This window comes from Hibiscus syriacus, unplaced genomic scaffold (genome assembly GCF_006381635.1).
Source record: "Hibiscus syriacus cultivar Baekdansim isolate YM2019G1 unplaced genomic scaffold, ASM638163v2 tig00117034_pilon, whole genome shotgun sequence".
Taxonomy (NCBI): Eukaryota; Viridiplantae; Streptophyta; class Magnoliopsida; order Malvales; family Malvaceae; genus Hibiscus; species Hibiscus syriacus.
In genome coordinates, this window is record NW_024063533.1 from 2905995 (window position 1) to 2929942 (window position 23948).

Genomic DNA, 23948 nt, shown 5'->3' on the forward strand with positions numbered 1-23948 from the left:
TTGAGGGAGTTATAAGGTTATTCTTTGTCCTCAAAAGAAAGACAAATTAGTGAATTTGTGGAAAATCCTTAGTGTGGATAGCTAAGGTAGTGGACGTAGACTTTGGTTGAGAAAGTCGAACAACTCTAAATCGCTGTGCAAATATTTTTCATTTTCTACAAAAGCTTCCGCCGAAATTTTTATTGCCAATTCACCCCCTCTTGGCCGATTCGTCGATCGATTAACTCAACATTATTATTATTCATCTTCTTATTCTTCTCCTCTCACACACATAAAAATAATTCCGTTCACCCATCTCCGGTCAACGGTGGCTCACACCGCTATCACCATAGTCACCGACGTCGCCTCCCAACCACAGCCTGATCCTCGATTCATACTCACCATACACCATTCGTCCCAAATCGCGATAAGATCGTTTGAACACCCATTCATAATATATGTCATCATAGTCAATGATCATCACTGCCGGTACCATTAGGAACCCTGTCCCATTCCGACCAAAACCCTGCTAACTACTCGTCGAGACTTACCTCCGTTCGCCGTAGAGAGTCCCCGAATCTCGTTGGAATACTTTAACATCCCTTTTCTATTTTCATCAATTTATTACCGACTGGGTCGTCCGTTCGTCACACTGCCACCACCGTTGAAGTCCTTACACCGTTTCAACCAAAAACCAGTCGATCGTGCCTCTTTCGTCCACCGTTGGTTAAGAAGAAAAAGAAGAAACGAGACTTAACAGGAGTTAAGTGTCACATCATCTAAAACTAATGGGAGGTAATGATATATGAAAATGAACTAAAAATTAGATGATTGTATTACAGGTTTCAAAAGTTGGTGATCAAAATGCAAGATCTATAAAAGTTTGGGGACTATTTTTTTGTATACTTTACCCATATATAATTGTATTGTTTATAAAAATAATAAAAATGAATTTACTAAAGGAGCCCTTAAGAAACAAAATCTACTTAAGGTCTTCACTTTTTCAATTTTCATTGAACAAATATCGAAGTCTTAAACAAATCAAGTCTCCATCTTTCTTCCTTCACTCACAAATTAAACTTTTTTTTTGAATATTTAATTAGCTTGAGATCGATGGCAGGAATGAGGTTGTTGCCGGAAGATTCGTTGGAAGCAAACCAGCATCTTTCGGCGGCGGCGCAACAGTTTCAGACCGGTCGAGAAGTGGCGTCCGACGACGACAGGTCGGTGGCTGCGGATTCATGGTCTATCAAGAGCGATTACGGAAGCACACTTGATGACGAGCAGCGCCACGCTGATGCCGCCGAAGCCCTCTCCTCCGCTGCTAACTTCCGTCCCGCTTCTGACTACAGGTTTTCTTTTGAGTTTTTAAGTTACTTGATAAATCAGGGTTTTGGAGTTGGAGAAACTGAATTGGGACCTTACTTTCTTAGTTTAATGTTTTGTTTGTTTATGTATTGTTTGGGAATGAATTTTAACCTTGAGATTTGATCTACTGACAAGTTAAATTTTTGCGAGAGGGTCAAATGAACATTTAACTTAGTTTGACTTTTGGATTGGAAAATTTCATAGTTTATTTTACCCTATCTTTCCAATTTATGGCTTGTATTAGTGTGAGTTTCATATTATTCCAAAAATAAATATGTGGATCACTGGTATCGCAATGAAAATAAAAGTTATTAAGCTTGCCAATCTATAGAAACTTTAGTTCTTTACAGCCAAAAAGTTAAGAGCTCAACGTCAAATATATAAAATATTTATTGTTATAGACGAATGCTATCATGAAACAAGTTCTTTTCTTCTAGCTTGGTACTTTTGCTCCCCCCTTTCAGCTATAAAGAAATAGGAAATGGTATAAAGAAAAATCATATATGATGGAAAATGTGCTAATGAGTTTAATGATAGATTCAAACATAGTTTAGTACATGAAAATGTAAAAGCGATATGGTTCGTGGGTTTGATCTTTATTTAATTTTGTTTTAATTATTCAAGATTATTATTTACCTTTATATCTGAAAACACGTTATACTTTTTATGGAAAATGGGAAAGTTAACATTATAACAGAAGCTTTTCAGGATTTGGTTTTAATGGATGGAATTCTAGGACTATTATTTTACCTCATTGCTAAAGATGTTGAATAGTGTATATGTATCAGTCCTGTATGGTTTGTGTTGTACATACAGTTCCGACAAGGATGAACCAGAAGCGGACGCGATGACATCAATGTTTGGTCTTCAGAGTTATTGGGATGCAGCATATCTCGATGAGATTGCAAATTTTCGTGAACATGGCCACGTTGGTGAAATTTGGTTAGCATTAACTTAATTATGTTAATTTTCCTTCAGGATAGGCGTGCTCTTTGTACTAATAGCCAAAATATTTGTTATTTATTTGCTATCGTATAAATGCATAATCTGTGTATAAATATATTAAATGGAATTTAATAACCTTCTTATAGCAAATGACTATAAGAACCTTTATTTGTGCTAATTTCATTTTGAGTCTTTTAGTTAGTTTTGCTCTTCACCTTTTTACCTCTCTTTCCATAGGTTTGGAACTGATGTCATGGATACTGTTATTTCTTGGACCAAAAACTTGTGTATTGATGTTTCACAAGGCCACATCCTGAATCATGGTGGAGAGGCCAAGTCTCAGTCTGTTGAACAGGATGATAAGTATTTGTCTTCCTGGAGTGTACTTGACATTGGCACGGGCAATGGTCTGCTCCTTCAGGAACTTTCTAAGCGAGGGTAAACTTAAGATTTTGCCTGTAATGGTATTTTATGCTACAAATATGAATTCAAGTAAAATTAATTCATGGTCTTTAAGTGAAACGATCAGTTGGCTTGCATATTGTTCTTTCTATTGCTCTCCTGGTATTTTATAAGACACATTTTGCTGGATTCAACATAAGCAGATGAGAGCAGCTCTTATTCTTAGAATCTTGAATTTAGGTTGGCCAGAATATTATCAGTGATAATGGGTATGAATGAATGTTTTCTGTAGAAAAGGATGCAATATTACTTAAAGATGGAAAAACTTTCAATTGCATATGTATGCATCAGTTTTGGACATCAAATGATGCATATAAATGTGAATCAATATAGATATATAAAGAAGCCATGGTATTGTAACTAGTGTCTGAATATGGAAATGTAGCCATCCTGGTTTTATTACTTTAAAAATGAACCATTTTAATAGCCAGAGAACATTTTCCCTATTTATAATTGCTTGCATATCATTAGGTTTAATTGCAACAGAAGTACCCAAGGTATCAGCAAAATTTTAAATTGATCCCAAACCTTCAAAACATTCAAATTGAATCCTGAAACTAAAGTATAGTTCCAATCAAGTCATTCTATTAGCTGTTAGTTTGGGTGTTAAATTCCTACTTTAATCTATCTAGTTCTGTTTCAAAACATGTATAGATTAATAAATATGTTACCAGAATATTATCAGTGATAATGGGTATGAATGAATGTTTTCTGTAGAAAAGGATGCAATATTACTTAAAGATGGAAAAACTTTCAATTGCATATGTATGCATCAGTTATGGACATCAAATGATGCATATAAATGTGAATCAATATAGATGTATAAAGAAGCCATGGTATTGTAACTAGTGTCTGACTATGGAAATGTAGCCATCCTGGCTTTATTACTTTAAAATGAACCATTTTAATAGCCAGAGAACATTTTCCCTATTTATAATTGCATGCATATCATTGGGTTTAATTGCAACAGAAGTACCCAAGGTATCAGCAAAATTTTAAATTGATCCAAAACCTTCAAAACATTCAAATTGAATCCTGAAACTAAAGTATAGTTCCAATCAAGTCATTCTATTAGCTGTTAGTTTGGGTGTTAAATTCGTACTTTAATCTATCTAGTTCTGTTTCAAAACATGTATAGATTAATAAATATGTTAAACACTTCAGATCAAAGCTGCAGCCTGTCATTTAACACCAAAACTAATGGATAGGCCAACAGAAGGACCTAATTGAACGGCACTTTATTCTGGATGTGCATCAAACACTTTATGAACTGTTACAATTTATTATTATTTATATTTGAATTCAGTTATTGACTTTTTCTTCTTTAATTAGAGAGAACGTACATGACAGAGCACACACAAAAAAAAGGAACTGTAAAGGCACAGAAATACTACTACTGTTATTCCATTGTCTATCACTTCAGTGTTGGTTTAATCTTTTTAATCGTAGTAAAAAAAAATAGTCAAACAATATATTTAGGCCTTGGATAAATGTTATGATAATTTTGTGTAAAGAAGCAAAATTTTCATTTTGTTATTGCTTTGATGGTTATGGTCATGTGAATGTGCTGCACTTTTTAATTCAGGTTCACAGATTTAACTGGAACTGATTATAGTGAAGGGGCAGTTGACCTTGCTCGAAGCCTTGCGGATCGAGATGGAGTTTTAAACATTAAGTTCCTGGTATGGATGGCTTTCAAAGAATCTAAAAGAATTTTAAGTAGACTTTTCCTCCCATTAAAAAAAAATTAGTATTATCATGTTCTTTATATGAAAGTGCTTATCTCCGATTTGAAATGAATTGCTCTATGGCATGTGTGCATTGGTTAATTCATATGCTTTGTACATCTGATTGTCTTTGTTCTTTCCTTTGATTCTTGTTTAATCTTTAGAACTTCCTTATCCATTTGTCTTAATTAAGACAATCTATTGAGTTTGCTTTCATCTGTTGCGAGAATTGAGAAACCATTGTACCCATTTACAATTCCTGGACATTCCACTTAACAACATTCATATTTACTTTTATATATTTGTTTATCTTTAAAACTTTTTTAACCTGGTAAGGGGTGCTATAAACCAAAAATATAATGCCTTGGGGAAGTTAGGCCTGCAATGCAGTCCAAAAGACAATAGATCCGTATTAAGAAGAAAACTGGATATTAATACTTCAAACACAAACACCTAAGAGATAAGGCTGGAGTTGTATGTTTCTTATGCAGAAAATGAAGCATAAAAACATTCCTGTTGGAGTTGAATTCCTACATAATTGATAACTCTATTGCTCTCGACTGTTCTCAAAGCACCTTGACAGTTGCCATTTTCATTTTGTCCTTAGGTTGATGATATTCTTGAGACAAAGTTGGATAGACAGTTTCAACTTGTCATGGATAAGGGGACTTTTGATGCCATTGGCTTGCATCCTGATGGACCTATCAAAAGGTAATGACGATTCCATCGCTACTAAATTTCCCTTTTTGCCTTCTGTTTCCCTGGTACAGCAATATTTACGATAAGTTGATTATAAGGAAGTTCAGGTGCATGCCAATAGAATCTCATGAATGGAGTCGTGCAATTTGCACCTATGAATATGATAGCCATCAGTCAGTTAGTACCCTCCCACCCAAAAAAAAAGTAACTTTAGCTTCTCAGTTATGACTTTTTAAATTTCCTTGAACTTTTTCCTTCAGGATGATGTATTGGGATTCAGTTTCAAAGTTGTTGGCCCCCGGTGGAAAATTAGTAAGCACCTTACAGGATTGTTTATGGTTTTATCTTTTATTTTTTAAATCTCTGTGAAATGAGGCCATTGCATCGACTACTTGGATAAGATCAGATATTAAACTCAACCTGAGTATAGCTCTGAGAAGGCTAGACTCTCTGAGAGTTTTCATTTAAAGAAAGGGTCATTTCTCATGCCCTTGTCTAAAATGTGTCGGACATGATTACTTAAATGAAAAGTCAGAACTACATAGAGAGCAACCTTCACCCAATCCTTTTTTAATTTTAATGCTGTTTGCAGGTGATTACATCTTGCAACCATACAAAAGATGAATTGGTGCAAGAGGTGGAAAATTTCAATCAAAGAAACATTGCAACACCCCAAGAGCCAAATACAGTCAAGGACCAAGTAACCCAGAACGACCATCCCCAGTTTCGATATCTGAATCATGTTCGGACGTATCCAACATTCATGTTTGGTGGATGTGTGGGATCACGTGTTGCCACCGTTGCGTTTCAAAGGAACTAGAATTGAAGGATGGAGTGTTTTGTCATGAATTTACTACACGTTGATTTGTTGTGGTTGAAAGCGGTTAAGGATCTTGTAAATACATTGGTGCTGGATAGATATTGACATTTGGAAACTTTAATTTATCGGATTCTTCTCTATGTTTCTTTCCATGAAAGATAGTTTTGTAACTTTTGGTGAGATTATCGTAGGCAATTGAGTACCATGCTTGTTTAGATTCTTGAGTGGAAAAGTGGAAAGGGGAAATCTGGGACACAATCATGTCATATAAGAATAGAATTTTAATAACCATTATATATTACTTTAATGATTTTAATTAAACTCAACAGGTAAGAAAAAAAATATATCTACTAAAAATATATATTAATAAATAACAATTACGTTTTAACTCATAATAAGCACAGAGTAATACACATGACAATTTTCAACAGCCAAACACTGATGCAATCGCCTCTATGCTATCATGTTCAAACTTAGGTGTCATTTACTTCCATATCAGTATGAAGTTCTATGTCAAACACATATTTTGCATCTTTTAATAGGGAGAAGAAATGCATAAACTAGTAAGACCAGAGGGATGAAAGTGGCTTCCCTTTCTGGCAACTCACGACATATTCCGATACTGTCTCCTTCACCTGTTTTTCCACATCTTCCAACGATCGGGAAGCGTCTATAATCTGTAAGAAACTCCAAACACAAGGCTGATATTATTCATCCACTTGGATAACCGAAATTCGAGCAACATAGGTTAATCATACACTAACAATCACAAAAATGGATGAAAGTTGTTTGATTACACAAACTCTAGCCTTTTTTTTCACTACATGTGCACCATCATAAAATACAGGTGTAATATTTAATACCATGCTTCAGAACTGTGAAACAAACCCGGAAGTTTACTCCAGAGCGACCATGACTAAAATTTTCCATCATTCAAACCAGAATAGAGCCAATCAAAGTCAACTCAAAACCAACCATGATGAGGCCATGCATCTTGTTGCTATTACTATATGGCATAAGAAGAAACAAACTATTACCTTCCAAGCAGAATCTTCTAGAAGCTTATAGTGTTGGGCAACTTTCTTCTGAAACTCGAGCTGCTCGTATCTCTCATCTCCATAGCCTCCTCTTTCCGCAGCTTTCTGAGAAATATGAAATTATTATATTTAGTATTATATATATGCATGTATATACGTTTGCATGAAGATATGGTATGTATATGAATGTTAACCTACTAAAGTGTGAAGAAACATAAAGTTCAAGATCACCAACCTAAGCAAGAAATAAGATGTTCACTATAATATGTAATGTAAACTGCATTCTCTGTTTCCAAACTTTTATTGAGCTGTATCTTGTTTCATTAAAACCTGGCTTTATCTTTGTTTGGGCGTCTATCGGGCCACGTTTAGGCTTTGAGTTTGACCAGTCTGTTTTTTAGGCTGTTGTTGTTGCTTTGTTGGATTAGGCTGGTTCTGGTAGGATTGTTTGAGGTTGTTTTTGGTGTTTTGTTTATATTGGGGGTGGCTCCCTGGTTGTATCGTGTATTTTCTATGGTTAATGAAATCTTAAGGCACTATTTTCCTCCTCCTGCTGATTAAGGAGCTTCTCTATAAGCTCCTTTAATCATGAAGGAGGTTTTTAACGAGGTCTTCAATTCCTATCAAAAAAAAAAACCTGGCTATACGGTTGACCTTTTACAGAGAAATCAATCTTTAAATGACCCTTAGTTAATGAACTAAAGACAGAAGTTTCTAATGACATTATATTTGGATCATTAATTCCATAGGAAAGGGCACTTTTATATACATATATGTGTGTGTGTGTATATATATATATAGGTTTAGGTGGGGGAAGATAGAGTACTGCAAATACTTGTTGAAGGTGGAGATCAATTGTAATCAGATTATTTTTGAGCAGGTGGCAGTGTATACCACAAAGAGAAGACTCACATATATCAAACGATGAAATATTCCAAGCATGAACAAATGGCAAATGAAAGATTAGTCCTATGTTACTCTAACTCAAATGCAAATAGGGGACATAGGTTTATGTCCTAACACAGGTATGTTCAATTTTTTCAAGATGTTTATGTATGTGGAGGATCCTTAGAAGATCAAATCACCATGCTTGTGTCCGAGTATATGTTGTACATGGATGTTGAACACTGGTATTTCAGGAAAATTGAGAAGTAATAGTAATGTAGGATAAGTCCCATCACATAACAAACTTCAGGAGCTCAGGGAGTGTGTAAGAGTGAATAATCAACATTATAATCACCCAACATAAAAAAAAAAGGGTTGAGAACCAGAAATAGTTGCTTAATATATAACCAATCCAATTCAATAGTTTTAACATAAAAAGTGGTTATGTGCATGACTAACCTCGGGCGGTATGTCGAGGTACAATACCAGATCAGGAGCTATTAGTCCAGCCTCTGGTGCCTGTAAGAAAAGACCTTATTTTTTATTGATGGCCGTGCTAGGAAATACCTTAATACAGAGTAGATGCTAGCTCTTTCGTCAGTGTGCCTTTACCTTACACCATTCGAAATCAAGTCCTTTAGCAGATGAAAAAGCAACCCCGGAATAAGAGTAACGGTCTACTATAAGGGTGGTTCCAGCTTTTAGTTTTGCTTCCATCATTGATCTGCAAATGATAGTAGATTTACGAACCAGTTCATGTTATGCTGCAAACTAATATCAGAAGTGTGCATATGCAGATATCAGATTCATTGGGAGGAATATTTGAGTGGTCCATATGCATAGCACAAGTTAAACACGGACAGATAAATATGCTCGTAAAAGAAGTAATGCTGTGCATCATATTCCTTGTATCTATCACCACAATACGTAATCAGAATTTGTCCGACTTGCTTAGAAGCCTAGAAATTTCATCTGATAAATTTCAAAGATCAATTTATTTAGACTACTCCGAAAGTGTTACTTTGCCGACTCATGCAAAGATCAGCCCACTTGTCATTCTTGCAGTGCAACCAAACAAAAACACGTGAACATAGTCAATGGATTGCCCAAAACCCATGTTTTGGTGAAGTTTCTCATATAAACCTAAAAAGCGTATGATTTTAAGCTATTTTGCACCGATTCTATTTGTTCCGAAATCACTGTATCCAACTCTGACACCGAAGCCCAACACATATCTTCTGTGAAAAGAATGCAAATGCCAAATCCGAGAAGATAAACATATGAAGCAAAGTCTGAGAAGTGTTGGTAAAAGTATCATCCTTTCACAATAATAGCAAAGAATACAAGTTCCAACAAAAATGATTAAACCAGAGGCTAAACCTTCAAAGATTGCAAAACTTGTTGGAAAAAATGCAGTATTACAAATCCTAGAAGAAGACCAAGATATGAGCATGTGGAGATGGGTCAGTGCAACTTAAAGGAAAAAAGTGTCGGATATGGATAAGAATCTGACACAGGTAACTTCCTTGAAGAGTGATATTTCAATATTCATGTTCGAAAAATGCGTCAGACATGGTACTTCAAGAAACATCAAGTGTCGGAGTAACATAGTAAGTATGAGATATCTGTCAAGAACTACAAAACAATCATAGAGCGTATGGTACATGCATTTCCTACAGGCAAACATTTTTCTAAAGCAGAATATAATCCAATGTATAAATGTGAAAACAAACCTCTTCTCCCACCGATTTGCACTGAAAAGTAGATGGATTGTGTGGTCATCCAGCTGCGATTTATTACTCAGATAAGCCGATATCATCTGCCCAACACTTGTTGTTCTGTCGGGGAATCGCCATAACTCGACTGGATGCCCCAATCCCTCCAAATATGAAAGCAGCCTACCACATTGTGAAGTTTTCCCACTACGATCCAATCCTTCAAAAACTACCAAGGCACCTCTAGATTCACTGCTTGCATCCATCGGGCTACAATTATTATCATTTTCCATTCTAATAAACTTAACCGAACACTTGGACGGAAGATTTGATCTCAAATTCAATGGTCTCCTCGCTGCCAAAGCTCCAAAATTCCTGAAATTCAACTAGTAATAAGATTGAAGTATCAACTGCATGCAAGGTTTTATTAAAGTTTAAGAGTCGTCTTTATTTAGTGCTTAATTCGAGGAAAAGTGAAGTGTGCATTTTCATGAAGTAAACTATCAAGCTGTGCAGACAAACATGGAGTACAAGAAATAGAAAAGAAAATGTAGAAAAATCAACACTTACAAAGACTTAGAAACTGTAAAATTGCACGAATGTATCATGCCCTTAATAATCCTACAAACTGCAATAAAAAAAATCCAAGAATTAAGCAATGTAATCTAATAGTTTGAAGTTTCATTTTAAAAGAAATAACAATAATGCTTGGGCTTGAACAGCTTATGAGCCTAACTGAGTTTATTTTTAATTAATAAAAATTTTCAGCTCGAGTTTGAAGTTGATTATAGGGATCAAATTCATTTTTATTTGGTAAAAGAACCTAATCGAGTTCAAGCAATTCGATATTTTTCTAAACACGAATTCGAGCCAAATTTTATTAAGAAAAAAACCCAGGAAACTGGGAAAAAGATCTATACAAGAACAAATCATACAAAAACATCACACATAATATTAAAGAACAAAGATTTATACAAAATAAAAATAAAAACAGAAAATGAGGGAAAAGTGTAAGTACCTGAGATGAAATGCAGCCATTAGAGATAAAAGAGGGTTCGAGGGAAAGCAATGGAGACTATATATAAAAAAAATGTAACCTTTTGCCCGCGCAAATCAAAAGGACCAAAGCACCCCTTTGACCCAATTGGCCAAATCCTCTCTCTTCCCGTTGTCTCCATTTCTTACTCGAGAAATTCTTCTAGGGTTCCAATTCCAAAAATGGCAGATAACAGCAATAAAGAAGAACCAGCCACTGCTCCAAAGCATAATCGTTGGTACAATATAAGCTTGGGGTCTTCCTTCAAGGACCAACACCAGCCTTCCTCCAAATTTTACACTTTGCGATGTAAGTTCTCGTTTTTGCTCTTAATTTTTTCTAGGTTCTGTTTAATTTCTATGAAAATCCTTTCTCGTTTTAAGTACCCCTCTTAGTCTAATCCATTTGAATTAGAATATCGGTGATTTTCATATCCAGCCTTGAATCTCCAACCTTGAGATTTCAGATTTGGTATTTAAGAGATTCGAACTTTGTCCATTAGCTAGGAATTATACATTTAGGATATTCTACTCGGTGTCTGTCAGATATGGTTTTGTATCAAGATAAAGGTCAATTTTTCAAGTTTTCTATGCGTTTGGATGTGTCGGAGAATCCGAAGCATACATGTTTTGTTTGGTTCTGTTTCAGATGAATTTAAACCAGCATCAATTGATAAGAACCAACCAGGATTACTCCACAAGTCTAAGGATAATCGAGTTAAGGTAGAATTTGAAAACAATCAGCCTGGGAAACCCAAGGTGACATTTGAGGGTGCCAGTGAAGATTACAAGGACAACGATGCAGTGTTGTTCTTCGATGGTGAGACGTTACGGTTGGAGCGTTTACATCGAGCTGTGAAGCGGTTGAGGCATAATCGGCAGCCTGGCGAGTCAGCACCCTTGGCTGCTTCAGCTGGCCCTGCTGCAGAATCTTATTCACCTCCACTTGGCAAAGGAGTAAAACCTGAATCTTCCAACAAAGTCCCGGTTCCGCCATTGCCTGTGAGTTTACTTGACCCTGCAATTTTATGCATCTTTTGGGCCATTAATGTTTTAGCAAGATCTAAAATATATTAACTTTTCTATTTGTTGTGTTTTCGATGTGATTTACAGCATCGGGTGGAACACATTGATACATCTGACTTCGAGAGTGGAGGTGAGGTTTTTTTTGCTTAAGAGAATCTAATATAATTAAGTTAGGGTTTCATCATCTTGATTTTACTGGTCTATCTTAATTACGGATCAAACTTAAACCGTCCTGATGAACGCCTTATCGAAGGAGATTGTTTCTTCTTTTTGAAAGAAGGTACTTGGCTAGGGTAGGAAGTAGATCATGTTTGAACGCTTGAGTAAGAGAATAGTTTGCTCTTTCTTTTATTGTTTAATGTGGCTAGCAGAGTTTATAAAGTCTTTCTCGAACAGATAGGCACTTTCGGGACCTCTAAGTAAAGGTAGCATTTATCAGTCTAACCTTGTCAATTAAACATTCCTGGTGATTGTTTCTTCTGTCAGAAATAAGCCCAGCTAGGTTAGGAAGTTTCTCATGTTTGAGTGCCTTTCTCGAAAGAATAGGTAGGTACGCCATTGTCGAAATCCTTTTTCAGAGGGCTAGAGGATACTAAGAATTGAAATAAAGGGCAATTATCTTTACTCAGCGTCAAAACTCGGGTGGCTGAGCTTTTACAGATGCAGTAACCACTTTGTATTCGAAGAACTTGCTTTTTTATGGTCATAAAACAGGGAAAACTCTTACTTTGACTGCTCATATTGCAGAATCCAGGAAGGAGAAGACCTCTGAGTTCCCGTTGTCAAATCCAAATAAACCAACTGCATCACCGGATCCTAAAAGTTATGAATCGGAAGAACAGGTGGATATCATCATTGACGACGATGATAATGATGGTTTGGGGATTGCTAAAGAAGATAATGCTTCTGAAAATGTTTCAACTGGTATCAGTATTGATATCAACGAACCACATCACAATGACATGGATGATGAGATTGCTGATGTAGATGTAGGTGATGATGAAGAACAAAATGTGGGACGGAGTGCAGCTGAAGCTCTTCGAGCTCGAGTAAATGCAGAAGATAAAGAAGAACATAGTTCGAGCTCAAGCAGTAGCAGTGGAAGTGAGAGTAGCGGTAGTGGGAGTGGGAGCGGCAGTGGGAGCAGTAGTAGTGATAGTGAAAGCAGTGATGGTGGTGATTCAGTCATCTCTATTTAAGTGGTTAGACCAAGTAGCTGTTTAACTCTATGTTACTCAGAGTTAGATTGGAAGTGAGCATCGGAGACGATATATTTCCGATACGGGGATGCTCATTTTTTTCTAAGTTTCTTCATATAATTGGTGAATCATACCGTGATACTCGTGTCTGAATGGATGTCGGACAAGGTTAACTTACGGAAATGAAGAAATGGGTTATAGGTAGAACTGGTTTGGCACTGTTATCAAGTTAGTGGTTGCTGAACTGGGGTTGTGAACATTATATTTATATACCATGTAACATTGCAATTACTTCAAATCTTTTATGTAGACATCAATGAACTAATGGGAAGCTCATCTTGGGGTTTAACCCAAATGATTCATAAGAGTTGGATTCTCTTTCTTGATTTTGCTTGGGGTTTAGTTTTCTTTTGTTGTGAAAAAAATGCTGAAATGGGAAAAAGAAATAAACTCAATATCATGAACTACTGATTTGAATCGGATCAAATCATGTTGTTGATCTGGATTAGTTAGGATAAAGCCCCGAGAGCTAGGAGGGCAACAAAAAAAATAATGGCGTTGATATTCAAACCTTAACTGTTGTTGATATATTTTTGGTTGAATAAAAATAAATCAAATTGATAGAATTTTAAAGGCATAATGATAAAATTTGTCTCTAACCTTATTGGTAACATATGTTATCACTTTATTGATCCAAATAAAATTATTGGAAAATAGTATATGCGTTGCATAAGGAGAGAGAAATGACATGAAAATGAAAAACATTTTTTTAAAAAAATTACATCAACATCGTGATTAATTTTTTAATGATCAGTGATCAAAATAATAAAAAAGGAAAATTATTGACGATTTTGTTAAAAATAATAATTTTATGACCAAAGTAAAAAAAATAGTCTGTTTGTTAATAGTATAATTTATCCGATTTTTTATTCGGAAAATTTCAACTTCTCCTTTCACTCAATGCTGACCGTTTGGGCTGAACCAATGTACATCGGATAGGTTAAAAAAGGGTTAAATTATATATTTTTTTACTATTTAAACTTTATTTAATTGTTTATTAATAAATAGTATATATTTAAAATTTATTTAATTATATTTGTAAATACGTTTCTATATATCTTCAATATATGTTTTAAAAGATATTAACAAATTTAAATACGTATAATCTGAATAAAGTATAGTATTTATACCGGTGCCATAAATGCCTTGGATTTTTTTCCTTACAAAAGTTGAAAAATACATAAAAGAAAGAGAAAAGGGAGGGAGAAGGCAGCGCCTTTTATTTCTGTTCTTCCACAGCATTTATCTGTGAATGCTCTTCATCAACTTTAATTCTTCTCTTCTTCTTCAATCTGAATTTCATCAACTTTCTTAAAGTTCATATTACCGGGAAACGAAATTTGAGCTTTTTTTCCTTTTGAAAAGCTTCAACATTCATATATGTAACAAACTCGAAATCAGCCATGAAAATCCCATCTGCGTTTACAATCTTTTAACCTCTGAAAAACCCTTTGCAGCATTGCAAATCAAAGCAATTCCGTTGTTTTCATTGACCCTTTTTGTTCTAGAGCAAGAAAAAGATGAAACCAAGTCGTTATATGATCAGTTTCTCCCTGTTGTTATGGGCAACTTTGTTGGTGAGTGTGGTGGACTCAAATCTCGCTTCCGACAGGGCAGCCATGGTGGCTCTTCGAGAAAATGTTCGTGGACGCTTACTTCATTGGAATATTTCGAGCAATCCATGTAATTGGACTGGTGTCACTTGCTCTTCAAATAGAGTTGTCGAGTTAAGACTCCCTGGAATGGGACTTTTAGGTCAGCTTCCTGTTGGTATGGGCAACTTAACTCAGCTTCAAACTCTCTCTCTTCGTTTCAACGCCATTTCTGGATCAATCCCTCACGATTTTGCCAAGCTTACTGCCCTTCGAAACCTTTACTTACAAGGGAATCGATTCTCTGGTGAGATTCCTGCTGTCTTGTTCACTTTGAAGAACCTGATAAGGCTTAATCTTGCCAACAATAATTTCAGTGGCCCGATTCCTGACGGTGTTAGCAATTTGACTAGATTGTGTACTTTATATTTGGAGAACAATCACTTATCTGGGTCAATTCCGGATATTGATTTGCCTTCACTTGTGCAATTCAATGTTTCTTTTAATCAGTTAATGGTTCGATTCCAAGAGCTTTATCAGATAAGCCTCAAAGAGCTTTTCTGGGGAATTCTTTATGTGGGAGTCCTTTGGTCTCTTGTAATGGTACCGAAAGTAGTGGCAATAAATTGTCTGATGGAGCAATTGCTGGTATCGTCATTAGTTGTTTGCTTGGTGTTTTATTGATTTTGATTCTATTGATATGTTTATGTAGAAGAAAGAGTGGTGAAAAAATGGATGAAACTCGGGAAAGGGATGCTGCCCCTGCACAGCAGCCAGTGGCTGAAATTCCTGGAGATAATGCAGCAGGGGAGAGTGGTAGTAGAAGTAGTGGGTTATCTGGGGTAGTAAAGAAGGAGTCTAAGAGTAGTGGGGTTAAGAATCTGGTGTTTTTTGAGAAGGCGTCGAGGGTGTTCGATCTGGAGGATTTGTTGAGGGCATCTGCTGAGGTATTGGGGAAGGGAACATTCGGGACGACATACAAGGCCACCTTGGAGATGGGAGTAGTTGTTGCGGTGAAGAGGTTAAAGGATGTGACGGTATCGGAGAAGGAATTCAAGGAGAAGATGGATGTAGTTGGCGCCATGGAACACCAGAATTTGGTCCCATTAAGGGCCTACTACTTCAGTGCAGATGAGAAACTCCTAGTTTACGATTACATGCCTATGGGAAGCTTGTCTTCACCTTTACACGGTGAGTATTTCTTTTGCATTATGTTTCTTGCTTCTATGATGGTGTTATCATTGCTGTTCTTCGTTTCGATTGCTGGAAATCGAATCTTAGCATGAATGTCTTTAGCAATCCTGCTCATTTCTGAATATCAATTAGTGTCGGATCCAACATTCCCCTTTGGAATTTCCATTAACATCTTATAGATGAATTTTCGCTATCATTAGAAATGATCATAGCATAAGTGGTACAATAGACTTCTATGGGATTCGTTGTTTTCCTTTATGTCTCACTGCGTTTTCTGAATTAGTCATTGAGCTGTTTGGGATTGGATAGTCATAAGTTTGGCATATTATTCAGGTAACAGAGGAGCTGGTAGGACTCCGTTGAATTGGGGTACGAGATCTGGCATTGCCCTTGGAGCCGCCAGAGGCATTGCATACCTCCATTCCAAGGCCCCCGAAATCTCCCATGGAAACGTCAAATCGTCAAATATCCTACTTACAACATCTTACGACGAGTATCTGATTTTGGTCTTGCTCAACTTGCTGGCCCTACATCGACTCCCAACCGTGTTGACGGCTATCGTGCTCCAGAAGTGACAGATGCTCATAAAGTCTCACAAAAGGCTGATGTCTACAGCTTCGGTATATTGCTTTTGGAATTGCTTACCGGAAAGGCACCCACACATGCCTTATTGAATGAGGAAGGCATAGACCATCCAAGATGGGTCCAGTCCATAGTTCTAGAGGACTGGACTGCCAAGGTGTTCGATCTCGAACTTCTAAGATACCAGAATGTTGAGGAGGATATGGTCCAGCTCTTACAGCTTGCCATTAATTGCACTGTCCAATACCCCGACAATCGTCCTTCAATGGCCGAGGTGACAAACCAAATCGAGGAGCTATGTCGCTCTAACTTAGACAAAGAGACTCGTTAAATCCGCGATGCATATGATTGATCTTCCCAACAGGCTTCCTCAGCTCAGACAGGTGATCCACCATAATTCATCAGAAAAGGGATGAAAAAAGAAGAAAAAACAACAACAATCTTTTATTTATTTGGCCCGTTTCCATTAGTCATAGAAAGAGTTGTTATAGTTTGTGTATTCTTGGGTTCATTGTCTTTGAGAACAGTTGCATTTTTCCTTCAATATTTGCTTATGATTTTTACATGATTGTGTGAAGTGTGAATAACTGTCTATACCTTTTGAGTTGACGAATGATTATGATTTTCAGCCTCGACGTATGATTTTACGTCAGATGTATGAACTTAGAAGTTATATTAAAAATTTAAGAGTACGAAATTAGACTATTAATAAAAAAAATACAAAGAAAATATTTAAATTATATGAAAATTTGAATTTTTCAAAGGGTATAAAATTTAAGCATGGCATGACTTATTATTATTTTTAGATTCGAATTCAAACATTATAAATCGAGATCAAGGGAGAAAAGGCCGGCTTTAAAGATCATGCTAACCATATTCCTTTATGATAGTTAATACATAAAATAGTATTTTTCCTCAAAATTGTGGTATAATGAATGAGTATAAATACGGAGTAGATGGGCATTATTTTATACAGTTGCCGAATTTGTTTGGATATTGATTGTTTCCAAAAGTTTGTTTAAAATGTTTACTAAGAATTCAATGGTACAACTCGGCATATTTTCTTTTCTTTAATAAATTGCCAAAGATGCTTAATTTTCATTTATATTTTGATTTAACAATAAATAAGAGTAGGTGTGCATTAAATCTCCATTTTGGGAGTCCTAGCCATGTCTTTTGCAAGTGTTTAATATCATTTATAAGCCAATAAAAATATTTTAAGTCATTTTTATTTATTTATACACTGTTAATAATAATAACTAATTAATATAGTAATTAAAATAATTCAAAGTCTATCTTTAAAATTGTTGAATTAGATTGGTAAAATGATAAAGGGTTAACTACACGTTTAGTATCCAAATTAATACTTTTGTTCCGTTTTTGTTATTCAACTATTTTTTTAAATCATACATAATGTTATGTTTTGATTACAAACCATTAAAAATTAATTCAACTACAAAACGTGACATTTTTTTAGTTTTTTCAACGTGATATTATCTTATGATAACTTGACAACATTATTGTTAATATTTTAAGAACGAATTGACCAAAATGACATAAAAACTAAATGTTATCATTATAAAATACTAAAAAAAGTGAAGACAAAAATTTGCATGTAATATATAATTTATCAAAATTTATATAAATAAAATTTTTATCATTATAATATTAATGTATTAGATATAGATTTAGAATTTCTTTGTCCTTATTTTTAAAGGAATCAAATGATAAATTTATTATCATGACTTATTTTTAAAGGAATCTAATGATAAATTTATTATCATGACTTATTTTTAAAGAATTTGAATGGTTCTAGATTAAATTTGCAGAATCTATGGTATTTCTTGGCGTAAAAGACACTAGATTTCGTGTTTAGAGGTCAAAAAGGAGTAAACTGAATATTTTGGATCATCAGTGATAATGGTTGATGGTGGCCGATGACGTTGATGAGCTATGGACGCCGTCAAGAATTTCTATCTGATTCAAGAGTTAATTTGGTATTTTATCTAAAGTACAAAGATTAAATTAGTATTTTATTTAAAGTTTAGAATTCAAGTTAAAATTGAAATAGTTTTACTAATGTGTGACATCATCAAACTAACTGAAATTAACGATCGAAGGACCAAAATATAATGAACCGATAGAGTAGATGACCAAAAAATTAATTTTTAGAAATCAATTATCAAAATAAGATAGACTAAAATCAGAAGGGATCACAAGTGAAGTTTACTCTTAAAATATTCTCCTACCTAAAATGATACGACACGGAAGTGACGTAGGCCAAACACGAACCACACAACTGACGGCTACAGCTTGTTAAAACAGGATGCTGATTGGTCAACTTATATCACGTGACGCTGTCTTCCAATCATATAGCGTAAGTTAACTGTTGTGTGCTCTACTCACTTTCATCAACACAAAAACCCTTAAACAACATACTAATCTCTCAATTGCAGGCAAATTTGCTTGGATAGGACATTGAGAAAAAAGAATTTTTTTTTTCATTTAGGGTGATATAGATTTTATTCTCCTAAATAGGGTAAAATATTATAGTACTTTAGGAAGACATTAGATCATTCGGTGTTTCGGCGTCTTTATGTTTGCTTGTTTGAGAAAGATGTCGAGTTTTTCATACATATTCAGTTGAAGACATCGGGTGATCCTAGCATCTTTCCAAAGCACTGTAAAAATTATCTATTTGAGAAATTAAAATCTGCACCACCCCTATACAAAAATTCATTTTTTTCAAAACCCTATTCAAGCAAATTTGTCCTCAATTGCAAGAACTTTATGTTAGTTATATTAATAATATAAGATAGTGTAATTTTATTTAATTAATCACAGATATATGATCTATTGACCGATTAAATCATATAGAATTTTGTAGAGGTATATTATGAGGGCGACCTCCTAATCCATTTTAATCAATCCACAAACATCATAATTTAAATATTGATCTTACTTAAAGAATATAGTGTCTTATCCTAATAAACGAATCGACTCTCGTAAGATAGTGTGAATTTAAAAAGGGTTGCGTGAAAAAAGGAATCCATACGAGAATTTTATGTTGAAAAGTTTTGGGCCATTCTTGCATCATATTTGATTTCATTAACATTACAATTATAATTATGTTTATCTTATTTTTTTAGGATTATATTTTCTCAAGGAAATAAGACTTTGAATAAGTCGATTACTTGGAGGTAAAGGAAGGAGTGTTTCCTTGTTTTCCAAGTAGCTTATGCCTATATAGGTAATTATGCATTGTATTTTAGAGATGTAATGGGGATTTAAGTTTCGTAAAATCTAACTATTACTTTGTTTATTTCTTAATTATTCATGTTATTGGATATATAAGTTATCAAAAGATGTGGTTATCAAATTTATCGTTATTAACGTGAATCAAGTGATCTCAATGGTAAAAAAATTGTTGTTGTTCCTTGAGATCTCGAGTTTAAGCACCATGAATGTTAGAGGTATGAGCGTTCAATTTCAAATGGTTGAGAATTATATATAAACATATATTACCTATTTATTCACTAATTAGATTAAAAGAGGATCATAACACTATAATTAAAGTTACATAAGCGCAAGATCATCTACAACATAATAACCATCTAATATTTAAAATTACACCCAAGACCCCATTGAAGAATGTTTGGTCTTACACAAAAATTCACAATACAGTCCCTTAGATATTCAATAATGTCTTCTTAGTCATAAATCTGTACAATTGCAGCAGAAACAAAAAATCAAAGCCTCTTTTAATCTATGCTATGCTACTAATTATGCAAACTATACGAGTTTTAGCTATTATTCTATAACTCTCATTCAAATCTTAGAAAAATGATTTATACCCGAGTTTTGTAAGGACTTGGTAGTTCACCTTGGTCCAGAGAGTTCCATGGCTTGAACAAGTAACGAAGAGTCGTCGGTGAGATCGGAATATCGGTCCGATGACGAGAATTCCTGGGGAGGCTTGCATTTTGTTGATTCACTTCTTTGTGAAGCTTCCCATCTTTCAGCTAAACCATCACCTTCGAGCATTCGAACCACTTCGGACATTTTCGGCCTATGGCCTGGAAGGTATTGTGTGCATAATAATGCTACTTGAACCATCTCTTCGAGCTCGATTCGGTCGTAGTTGTTCTTGAGATCCTTGTCAACAAGCACTTCAAGCTTCTTTTCCTGATGAATTTTCCTTACCTGCAATTGGTAATTCATGTCAAATTCTAGTGTTCAATTCATGGCAATTCAAGCTACATTACACAAGTATCGGACACGATTATATATAAAAAATGAAGAATCTGAATAATATAGAATTCAAGAATTTGAGGCAAGAAAATTAGGCATGGTGCATTAAACATCTATTGATAAGAAAAGTCTTTGGATGAATAAGACATGTATTTTGGCAAAAGAGTGGTGGAATTTCGATTAACCATAGACGACCCTTGGCTTGGTTGATTTGTGCTGAGAATTTCCACGTACGGCATAGACAACATGGACTAATCGTGACTCCAAATCGACCAACCTTGGGGGAAGGGTAGATGAAAATGGAGGAGTCCATGATTAGGCACTATGTGATAGGGTGAGGGAGAATATGCGCTAATCGTCATCGAATAAGAAAGAAAGGTCTTTGGATGCATAACGGTGCATTGCACATCCCACGTCTTTTGGGAAGAAAGAGATGACTAGTGATGCAAATGCATGGTAAAACATAGAAAAATACGAACTAGCCATGTCGGAAACAAATTCATATTTGACACCCTCAAGCCCGAGTAGTCTAAACAGAAATTATACTCACCCAATCAAGCATTGCTCCTTTCTGGTTAGCAGCCTTGCCAAATTCTAGTGCTCTTTGACCTGTGATTAACTCAAGCAAGAGAATTCCAAATCCGAACACATCTGTTTTGTCTGAAGACTGGCCAGTGGAGAGGTACTCTGGAGCAATATGTCCCACGGTGCCTCTCACAGCTGTTGTAACATGTGAATCCTGGTGATCCAAAAGCTTGGCTAACCCGAAATCTCCAACCACTGCCTCACAATAATCATCGAGCAATATATTTGCTGCTTTGACATCCCGATGGATTATCTTTGGATCGCATTGCTCGTGAAGGTATAGCAATCCCCTGGCAGCTCCGAGAGCAATTCGCTTCCTGGTGCCCCAATCCAATGCCGGTTTGCCTGTCACAAACAGCACAGGTTCAGTTCATCTACTGAAATACATCATTGCCAAGTTATGGCTTATACAAAATCTGGGAACTCTTCTTATGTTACCTTTGAGACGAGATGCAACGCTACCGTTCGACATGTATGGATAAACAAGAAGTTTCTCTGTGGATGTTATGCAAAATCCGTAAAGCCGAAGAAGGTTCCGGTGCACTGCAAGGCTGATCATCTCAACTTCAGTCTGGAATTGAATCTCTCCACCTGCTGCATTACCGTCTTTAAGCCTCTTAACGGCTACTATTGTTCCATCTTGCAGAACTCCCTTGTACACATTCCCGAAACCACCTTTTCCTAGAATATTCTTGCTGCTGAAGTTATGTGTTGCAATCTGAAGTTCCCTGAATTGGAACCGCCTCAAGTTTCCCAGGGAAACTTCTTCGTGATGCCGATCTGAAATACAAAACGAAAAGACACCACTCACAAATTTTAGTTAGCCATTGATGAAGACCTTTTTGTAGTAAGCTTCACAATTTCAAACCTTTAACGTCAAAGAAAATCTGTTCATTCCGCCTTCGTCTCCACCATAGTAGTATTCCAAGTATAAGAAACATCAGAGACACGCATCCGATGCTTGAACCAAAGGCAATGGCTATCTTATGACTTTGGGATCTGCCCGAAGGCCGAGCATCTTGACAACGAAAGAGAGTCCAAGGCAGTTAAATCATTAGAGTACGTAAGCAAAAAAATCAAAATTTCAGCTTCGTAAGTTAAAAATCCAAAACCTTGTGTGCTGTTCAAGTTCATGGACATTGGCATCAATGTCATCCCATTGCATTCTGGTTCAACTCCAGTAGGACAGATTAAAGGATTCCCCACTATGCTGCAATAAAATGATAAAGGAAAAAAGTTTGTCAACCTAATTTTCGGGAATTACGGACATATGGATATGAGATCATGACCTCTAAGGATCTCCAAACACATGGAAGAACTTAGAAAATCTGACCATACCCATGTTGTGAATATATTTGTATCCGACATTCACACTCTAGTGCAATTAACATAAGACTTAAGAGAAGATTAGATGGAAGAATATACCTGAATGTTTTAGCAGCAAATCTGGGCACTGGTCCACTCAGATTGTTGTATGACAAGTCACTGAAATACAAAATATTTAAACACATGGAATCATATTTCAATAACATACACATAATTGATCTAAGAGGAAAACTAGAGGAATTAAAGAGGCTTACAGGAAGGCAAGCTGAGTCAGGTTAGCCAAAGACAACGGGACTGCACCGGAGAGACTGTTGTTGTTTAGCCTCCTACAATCAAAATTTGCAACCCTCATATGTTAAATTTAATCTGAAAGTAGCTCCGGCACCGGCATGATCGTCGAACATGAGTATGTTCAATTTTCAATTTTGCTTTTCAACATCAAACACCAAACATAACTTACATGTATTGGAGGGTCCTTAGGTAGCCTAAAGATGTAGGAACTTCTCCAGTAAAGGAATTATCAGAAAGATCAAGTGTTTCAATCTTTGAAAGCTTCCCCAGCTCCGAAGGAATGGGTCCAGTTATGTTATTATTCTGCAATAGCCTGCAAAAAGTGGGTTCATATCGTCATTAATATTAGAATCCAGGTACAAAATTCATGCATTCAATGCATTTGATTTTTTTACTCACACAATCCGAAGATTTGTCAAGTTCCCAATGCTTGGAGATAACGAACCAGATAGATTCTGGCTTGGACTGCCCCTGAAACAAAATCAGTTTCATTCATTCAACAACAATTCCTTAACTGTTGTCATAAATTTTAAGGCTGTAAGAAGAAGAAAAAATCTTACAGGCCAATGACCAGGCTTTCAGGTGAACAAGTAACCATTGCCCAACTACATGGATCAACGGCATCGGCATCCCAATTATCAAGAACACCATGAGGATCATGCAGAGCCTCCTTTATTGCCATTAAAGCTTGCACTGAAAAAGAAAAACACTGATGATCAGAATATCTCAGTTAATGATAAAAAAACCCAAAGAAGAGCAAACTCCCCCTTGTTTTTTACCTTCATAGTTTACACCTTTAGGAGAAAGCAATCCATTAATAGGAGCCCAAAACCATAAAAAAACCATGAGATAAAAATCCACTTCTTTTCTCCACATTGCCATTATCAACCTCACCAGGAGAAGCAAGAAAACAAGACAGTTTTTCAAGGTTGTGTGTTTCCAAGTCTCAACTGATAGTGTTATCAGAAAACCCAAGTTTGAATAGAGAGACTTAGATCAGAGCAAAAGCCTCATTATTTGCTGCTTTCCATGCCATTCACTCAAACCTTGTGTCAGACCCCAAGGCCTAAAATAAAAGGTTAAAGAGAAAGAAAAAGAAAAAGAGAAAAAGGTTAAAGACATAGATTTATTGGTTGTAGTAGAAAGTAGAGTGGCATGCATTTGCCTGTT

The 23948-nt window shown here is 35.7% G+C and overlaps 4 protein-coding genes and 1 pseudogene across 6 annotated transcripts; 3 read left to right on the forward strand and 2 right to left on the reverse strand.

Annotated features, from left to right (window-relative positions):
* Positions 1-923: 923 nt before the first annotated feature.
* LOC120196791 (protein NSP-INTERACTING KINASE 1-like) lies at positions 924-23948 on the reverse strand. 2 transcript variants are annotated; one of them, XM_039198506.1, is made up of 13 exons: positions 23558-23791; positions 23339-23471; positions 23178-23249; positions 22948-23091; positions 22742-22813; positions 22587-22646; positions 22274-22371; positions 22030-22179; positions 21600-21941; positions 21127-21506; positions 20183-20528; positions 13106-13111; positions 924-935 (listed from the first exon to the last, which is right to left on the reverse strand). In XM_039198506.1, the coding sequence occupies exons 1-11, from the start codon at positions 23658-23660 to the stop codon at positions 20205-20207; spliced, it is 1878 nt and encodes a 625-aa protein (XP_039054437.1). In that variant the 5' UTR covers positions 23661-23791; the 3' UTR covers positions 924-935; positions 13106-13111; positions 20183-20204. The 2 variants fall into 2 exon arrangements, with proteins under 2 accessions (XP_039054437.1, XP_039054438.1); XM_039198507.1 differs by lacking the exons at positions 924-935; positions 13106-13111 and having other exon boundaries at positions 19902-20528; positions 23558-23948.
* On the forward strand, positions 992-6113 carry LOC120196794 (EEF1A lysine methyltransferase 2-like). The gene is made up of 7 exons (XM_039198510.1): positions 992-1331; positions 2164-2289; positions 2530-2730; positions 4340-4436; positions 5089-5192; positions 5441-5492; positions 5773-6113. Exons 1-7 carry the CDS (start codon positions 1093-1095, stop codon positions 5998-6000), a joined length of 1047 nt encoding a protein of 348 aa, XP_039054441.1. The 5' UTR covers positions 992-1092; the 3' UTR covers positions 6001-6113.
* On the reverse strand, positions 6422-10690 carry LOC120196795 (thymidylate kinase-like). 2 transcript variants are annotated; one of them, XM_039198511.1, is made up of 7 exons: positions 10656-10687; positions 10208-10265; positions 9656-10012; positions 8535-8646; positions 8382-8441; positions 7038-7142; positions 6422-6677 (listed from the first exon to the last, which is right to left on the reverse strand). In XM_039198511.1, the coding sequence occupies exons 2-7, from the start codon at positions 10243-10245 to the stop codon at positions 6561-6563; spliced, it is 789 nt and encodes a 262-aa protein (XP_039054442.1). In that variant the 5' UTR covers positions 10246-10265; positions 10656-10687; the 3' UTR covers positions 6422-6560. The 2 variants fall into 2 exon arrangements, with proteins under 2 accessions (XP_039054442.1, XP_039054443.1); XM_039198512.1 differs by lacking the exon at positions 10208-10265 and having other exon boundaries at positions 10656-10690.
* Positions 10758-12914, forward strand: LOC120196793 (ELL-associated factor 2-like). Its single transcript, XM_039198509.1, has 4 exons — positions 10758-10982; positions 11322-11674; positions 11786-11828; positions 12446-12914. Exons 1-4 carry the CDS (start codon positions 10856-10858, stop codon positions 12895-12897), a joined length of 975 nt encoding a protein of 324 aa, XP_039054440.1. The 5' UTR covers positions 10758-10855; the 3' UTR covers positions 12898-12914.
* On the forward strand, positions 14239-16860 carry LOC120196792 (annotated as a pseudogene).